The following is a 7,761-nucleotide window of genomic DNA, read 5'->3' on the forward strand; positions in this document are numbered from 1 at the left end:
AGACAGAAATCTGAAAACGCAAAGCCCCTTGAAGTTCTGAAGATCTGAAAGAAAAAATATATATAGGCTATCAGCCTCGCATCCTACTACAATGAGCATATGGACACATCAAACATTCAAGCCTACATTTTCCAAGTATGCAGCCAGCCTAATTGCTTTCCATAATGATTCATGTGTTGGCGTCTGTTAACATTCTTTAAGTAGCCTAGCTTTGATAAAGATTAACTAGGCTATTTATGATTATGATTATTGACATAATACAGTATTTATTATCATTATCATAGGCTACTACATTGATGTTGTTGTTGTTGTTGTTGTTGTTGTTGTTATAGCCACTTCCCATTTTAAATTTCTCTCCATCTGTCTGTCTGTCATGTCTCTCTCTCTTTCAACACTTTTGTATTGCCCGCTTTAAGCAGGACAGGATTAGAAGTGTCTGTCAGAGCCACTTGCTGTCCTCATCGCTGCAATCCTCTCTGGTTACGACTCCCTCCCACGGTCTGGTCTAGTCTCTTCACACTGTGGAAGTCATGTGCCCCACGACCCCAGACCCCAGCCCACTCACTTTTGTCCCCATTTCAGTGACTAAAATTAGATCACTCTTACTTCAGTCTCTTCCAGAGACATGACATGAGGACCAGAGTATGCCAGCATTTAGCATTTATCTGCATGGCAGACTGTAAACATGAATACATTTTCATCGAAGGCTAACTGGACGACATTCCCACTTCAGCAGGACAAAGGAGATCATCACACACGTGTCCCTGTCAGCTACTGTTTGCATCTGTCCCTGTATGTACAGCATGTGACCTCATGTTTGGGCATATATTATGAGATGTGGGAATGACATCATAGTGAAAAAAAGAGAAGTCGATGAGGCCTGGTGGTCTAAAGTTGAGTCATAGTCACATGAGTCCTGTAATTGACCTGTCAACTTGTTTAATCTAATTTTGGGATTTGCTTAGCTTGTTTCTACTCGTTCATATTCATGTGCAATGGCCCAAGTGAATGGGCTTATTGTTGAATCAGCTGTTGGTGATGATACCTGTTTTTCCCCAAAATAATTGTAAAATTAAGGTAGCTAATATCTAACGAATAAAAAAGAAAGCTATTCCTTGAAACTACACCCTTCTCATTTTAAATTGCTCTGCCTTCTTGCTCCTTTTCCGTTCCCTCACTCTTTATTTTTCACACCACAAACTTGAAACAGAATTAAAACTGTTTGAAATCGCCACTCTCCGCACATGCATTACCAAGTAGTTTTCCTCAGTCTCTAATCAGCCTGACAAAAACAGACATTTAATCACAGCAGACAATATAGGCTACACAGAGAGAATGCCAGGAATCCACGGAATTTCACAGGGTCCAAGAGGTCAGACAGCCACACTGTGAACTAGCCCATGTCTTCTCCTGCCCTTACAGCAAACAGGGGTGGAACAACTACATGGAAATTATGGAAGTTTGTCAATTTCAAAGAGATATACACTGGCGGATATGTCAGGAGATACCAATATATGTTTCCAGACCAGTTTTGGAAAGAAATAAAAATGAAATTAAAAAGAAGTAAAAACACACACTTAGTAGGTTAAAGAAAATATTTGATCATGAGAAGTGAAAAGTGGTCAGATGGATTTAGAAGCTTTTTCATCTGAACCCTTCATATGTAAAGCAAAATCACAAATAGGCTAGGAATATAACCAAAGTCTTTTTAAAGCACTCATTTTCTTTTAAATTATTATCTAAACTGATTTCATTTAAATGTTACATATCATTAAACATGTTTACTGTCATCATTTGAGGTAGAAAATATGTTACCTGGACTTATTGTCTCACATTCAACCTCTATACATTAACGACAATAAATAATCCAGATGAAAACATTGGCTCAATCTTGCCATCTGGTGGGGGGGAAGTGTATTTTCAAGATCAGGTTTGAGTGAAGGCTATGCTTATCGTCTAATAATTTAAATATTTCAGAAAGACATTGAGGTTTCTTTGTTTGAGAAAATCTTTAATGCCAGGTATATGTGTATCTGACAATGTCTTTCATTTTTGCTTCCCACCAAAAATAATAAAAAGTGAATACCAAAAGAAAAAAAGGAAATCTTTATTGCCATATAGCTATTTTTGTTTGTAAGGTAATCAATAATTTGGTATCCAAAACCTATAGTCCTAAGCATGTTAATGACAATACACTCAGAATTATGATATTGTCATAATTTCACAAAAAAAACACTAATTTAAATAGAAGATAGAGAAAAAGACAATAGCACAAAAACTTTTAGTTTGTTACAAGACAATTCTGTGACCTGACATGTTGAGGCTAAAGTATAGGCTGAAGCCCATTTATTGAAGTCGAAGAATGCAGTGATTTATTTGCAATTAGATTGCCTTGTGAAGATTAGTAGACAAGAAGCAGCAATGAAAATTAAATTAAATTATCAGTAAACTCGCCTAGAGACCTACAGTATATGCCCTGCTATTAAATGTAAAAATAGTTAAAGATACTGCTGATAGGTATTTGCCAGATGCTTTTATCCAAACTGACACAGACATGCAAGTTAACCAATAATAGATGAATAACAGTTTTGAAGTTCTAATATGCTTCTCCTTTGTCTTTTCTTTGTCTTTTAATTTTGCTTTGTCACCTTACTGTTTGTTCTGGGGGTTGATGATGATTTTACGTTTCAACTGAGATCTGTCAAGCACCTTGAGACATGTTCATTGTGCCACTAAATGGAACTGAATTGCACTGAAAATATATATTGTCATGCAGTTACAGACTTTTTGTCAAGACATAAAATAGCCTGAAGTAAAACAAGATGCAAGATGGCCCTCCTCATAGTTATCCTTGAGATCTTTAAGAGTATCCTTTAAATATTGAGGTTCACCCAGGAACACTGGCTACAGTAGTGAAAATTATTCAGTGTGCTTGCCTGAATCACATGTCTCTCAAAAGGCTACTCAGTGTGGCCACCTGCTGGCTGGGTACATGTATAACATGAGGACCATGGAAACACTTTATGTTAAGGGTACATGAATCATCATTAATTCCTGTATTAATATCGGACTTCACTTTTCATTCATGACCTCATGCATAAACATATACATTTAAACATTAGGTGACTAAGACCACAGTACATCATCATGAATTATGGTTTAATGCGCATCTTGATGATGCATACATGCTAAAACATTAACTCTCAAATGAACAATAGGAAAGTCTATCACAGGATATGGTTAATGAAATCTTAGAGTAACACCTTCATGCCCAGGTCCTCTTGCTTTCAAAGACTGAAGTCATTGTAAATGGGAGGGGTTTAAATCTGTTATGAGACCGCCCCCTGTCCCTCCTCTCCCCAACATTCTAAATCAATTGCATATTGCTATGTATTCATACTAGTAAAATAGAGAATTTTGTTACATTATTCCATATTTTGTGTAGCTTATATCAGAACCCCTGAAATACAGTCCAAATACCAACTAGAAAAGCACTCAGAGAGCGCAGACCTCCGTCTGTATTGTTCTTCCTAGGTTGTCATACATTTGAACCTAAACTATTCAGATCGCCACCACGTGGCCATACCATGCCATTACACCACGAAGCTAAATACATAAACGCAGACGGAATCCCAACGGAATTACGGAATTACTCCCAAAATGTAATGGTTTCTACCTTGGGTCACATCCGACCTTCCCTGAAAATCTCATCGAAATCCATCCATTACTTTTTGAGTTATCTTGCTAACAAACAGACAGACAAACAAACAAACAAACAGACAGACAAACGCCTGCCGGGGTCCCCGATGAAAACATATACCTCCTTGGCGGAAGTAAATGACAAATGTACAAAAGACATGTAAAAATGTGTGCATATATGTCTTTACTCGTGAGAGTATCAAAGTACTTTACACATTTCTGCCTCATTCATCTATTCACACAAACATGGCAGAGGCTGCCAAGCAAGGTGCCGACCTACAGACCGGAAGTTTTTACTGGGGTTCAGTGTCTTGCTCAAGGACACTTAGGGACAGGAGGAATCAGGCTTTAACCTGCAACCCTTTGGATGCCGAGTGACTCCTCTACCTCTTCTGCCACATATAATTCATGAGGAAGTAATCTTTATTTTTATGTAGACAACCCGAAACCAAGAAGACATCCCCCAAAATGGAAAGGTACATACTGTAGCAACACCTAAAATGAAATAATCATTACATGATATACGTGCATAATTGAACTTGGCACTATTGTATCTATGCACCTTATCTGTTTAATTAGTGATACAGTAGTCTGTAAATCCAACCTTGGCTAGAAACTAAATGTTTAGCTTGAACACAACTCTATACTCTATTCTATACCAACATCCTGTGCATGTAAGCCTTCTGCCTTAAAAGTCAGAGATTGGCAGTGGCTGATACACAATCTTAGGTCGCTTGGTGTAGATCACTGCAGAAACCATCAGCAGGCATCCAGCGATGACAACCAGATTCATGTTCAAACCATTATTTAGCACTGTAAGAAAACAGTTAAACAACAGTTACAAACGGCATGCCATGTATGGTCTGTTTGTCTTAAGAAACAGAAACATAGGGACAAACTGTAACGTTTAACTGCATTTTGTGATGACCCTGGAGAGATTCACAAGAGGACAGTCACCTGTGCTTGGAGCATCTCTGGTGTCTGCACTCCTGCCGAGCCGCACGGGACCCTGGGAAATGTAGTGACTGGTGGTCTGAATGGGAGCCTCTCTCCTGTGATGGTGATGCACTGCAGGTGAGGCAGTGGCATTGGTGCAGCCCTGAGAACACCTGGTGTTGGGGTTTCCAGCCTCACACAGTATCACCGAACAGGTGATGAAAACCTACGGACAGAGAAACCATTTCTAGCACTGATTACAAATGAAAACAGAACATGTATAAGTAAATGTGGTGTGCTCGTCCAGGCATCTGTTACCTGGTCATACCATCCGATGAATTTAAATGCCTTCATTCCAAACTTGACTTTATTGTCATGGTTTGAGTAGAACTTCACAGTTTCATCTTTCTTGCATCTGTGTGTAGAGATGAGATTGCTTTACTGTAATGGGAGAAGCAGCAACAACACACGACAAAGACCCCCAAGTATCCACAGAAGCCCATGTCAAACTTACCCATTTTCAATGATGGTATAGGAAGTATGGGCCTGAGGGTCATCACTGGGACTGGCCTTGCAAGACTCCACAAAGAGCTCAGTGTTGTTGACTGAAGACATGCCTTCAATCTGCATGTACATCATCTCACCAAGGCTGTACTCCAGGGGATAAGAGTTGGGGTCCCTCCGATATTGGAACTGACTTGAGTGGAAGAACTCAAACTGATAACTGAACGTTCCGAATCCTTTTTGCACAAATGCGTAAGGGCCTCTGTGAGTGTCAAACTCTAGGGTCACATTGCTTCTCTTAGGGTACTTGCAGAAGAACTGAAACTCCACCTGATTGATTCTGGTTATGACATTGCTTTGGTTATCAAATGACACAATTTCATTCTTGAAGAAGAGACTGTCCTGATCTTCCTTTTTAAAAAGAAATAGGGGAGAGCATGTTCATTTTCTAAAGATACTTTGAACAGATATTTTGTTGGCCTAAAGAAAGTTCACTTACCTCCACTGTAGTACCACATGTGTTAAGGGACATGTTGGCAAAGACATGGGTGCCATTGGAGTAGAGTGTGCAAGATGGGTCATTGAGGCGCAAGTGATCCACATGTAGCTGGATGCTCTCTGATATTGATGTTTCCAGCTCAATAGCCATGAAATTCTCAGTACAAATCACATTGGCTTCAGGAACTGTGGGTGTCAGATAATAGTGTATTACATTAAGGAGTCAAACATATCCTTTAGTATTTCACCAGTTTCTTGGAATAATGAAAAATACAAACCAAATTGATGATGTTCAACCTCAACAACGACACATCTCATCTCAGACTGGTAGAAGTTGCCACTGAAATGAGATACATTGACTGCTTACCACTGATACATTTTACTGTAGACATTTTAATTTGGACTGGTATTGCCACCAATGACAGAAATGACAGAGAGTGCTGTCTAATTTGAAAGCTCAATCCTGAGAGAACTGGTTACTTCTTGTTAAACAGCAAATTAAATCAGTGCGAAAAAGTTTATATTGATCAAATGTATGCTAAATCATATTTCGTTCATCATATTTAAAGCTCTCACTCTGGCCTATAGGACACTGACTGGATCTGCACCCAGCTACTTCAGTTCTTTGATCAAGATGTACATTCCCAACCGCCCATTGCGATCTTCTGAGGAGCGTCTGTTATGTCGACCAACCATACATGCTAGGTCAAATTGTAGATCCTATTCTTCAGTGGTTCCGTGTTGGTGGAATGAGTTGCCCAGTGCTCTCCGTTCCAGCAACAGTTTTGGATCTTTTGAGAGGGGTCTTAAGGCATATTTGTTTAATATGCACTTAGTCTTTTGAGCGTTTGTTATGTGTTATGGTTTGTATGTGTTAGTATTGTTTTGTTATAATTTGTCCATTGATTTTGACATTTGACATTTATTCTGCTATTGTCCTTAAATTTAGCCATACCATGCTATAGTTATTGTTATTATATAATTAATTGAGTGACTTATTTGATTGCTATTCTCATTTTCATTGTTTTATTTCTCATTAGGTTGGTGCTTAAAATGATTGTTTTATTGATAATATTGCTATTCTCCCTATTTTGTAATTGTTCACTGTTAATTTAATTTGTATTGTTATTTATTTGTATGTCGCTTTGGACAAAGGCGTCTGCTAAATAACCATAACCATAACCATATTTTGTCACATGCAAATTAGAGAAACACATATTTTAGTCGTACACATAACATTTCAACATAACATAACAAACATAGCAATCTCTCAGCTTACCCCCATCTGCTCTCAGCAATAAAACAGATGGGAAAATGCTGGCCAAGGTCATCAGTCCTGGGTGTCCATCTCAGGACAAATTCCCCAGAGGTGGTTCTGTCTTTTGTGATGTTTAGAGGGCCACTTATAATGAGATCACGGACCCTTCAAGACAGGACAAACATTATGTAATTACTGAAGATAGGGTAATAGCTTATCAACATGACCACCTAATATCAACAAACAGACACACATGCACAAACTATGTGGAGGTCTACTTACACTGAGACAGAAGCTGTCGCATTTATTCTGATTTCTAGCTCCCGGTTGATGGCAGCATGAAGTCGCTCTCTGTTGTTTGGAGTGGGATGCAGGAACTTGGGCAAGTACACTCCCTCATTGCAGGATGGAACTGTGTTATCAACTGTGATAACAATAAATCATTAATAACTAGTGCATTTGTGATTCGTGAGAACAAGACAAGAAAATGTGTATTTTCATCAAGTCTTACCATAGACAACAAATTGTAGTGGAAGTCGACTCAATGGAGTGCCGTAATGTGACCAAGGGGTAGTCGTTGCTGGGAGGCTAGTCGTAGTTCTTGTAGTTGAGAGGGGTGTGCTAGTAGAGTAACCCCCTCCCGCATGGGGTGGACCCCTAAAAGATGTTGTTCCGTCGCTGTAGGTGAGATTGATGTGCTGATTTGGGAAGTCCTCAACATACAGCTCAAAACCATAATAGCCAGTGCTGCTATTGTAGGTATGGTGTAGATTGCAAGTATTCTGAGAAAAAAGATCAAAATATTTGTCACATGTTGTCCTGTGAGTGCTTCCAGGTATTGTGTGTGTGTGTGTGTGTGTGTGTGT

General features: G+C 39.0%; 1 protein-coding gene across 1 annotated transcript; it reads right to left on the bottom strand.

The window, feature by feature from the left end:
• Positions 1-4,387: 4,387 nt before the first annotated feature.
• On the bottom strand, positions 4,388-7,497 carry LOC134095316 (ZP domain-containing protein-like). Its single transcript, XM_062548766.1, has 9 exons — positions 7,407-7,497; positions 7,178-7,319; positions 6,917-7,060; positions 5,916-5,977; positions 5,639-5,823; positions 5,150-5,550; positions 4,954-5,050; positions 4,657-4,861; positions 4,388-4,512 (listed from the first exon to the last, which is right to left on the bottom strand). Exons 4-9 carry the CDS (start codon positions 5,953-5,955, stop codon positions 4,388-4,390), a joined length of 1,053 nt encoding a protein of 350 aa, XP_062404750.1. The 5' UTR covers positions 5,956-5,977; positions 6,917-7,060; positions 7,178-7,319; positions 7,407-7,497.
• Between the last annotated feature and the right edge of the window lie 264 nt (positions 7,498-7,761).

The sequence above is a fragment of the Sardina pilchardus genome, chromosome 11, assembly GCF_963854185.1.
Source record: "Sardina pilchardus chromosome 11, fSarPil1.1, whole genome shotgun sequence".
Lineage (NCBI taxonomy): Eukaryota > Metazoa > Chordata > Actinopteri > Clupeiformes > Clupeidae > Sardina > Sardina pilchardus.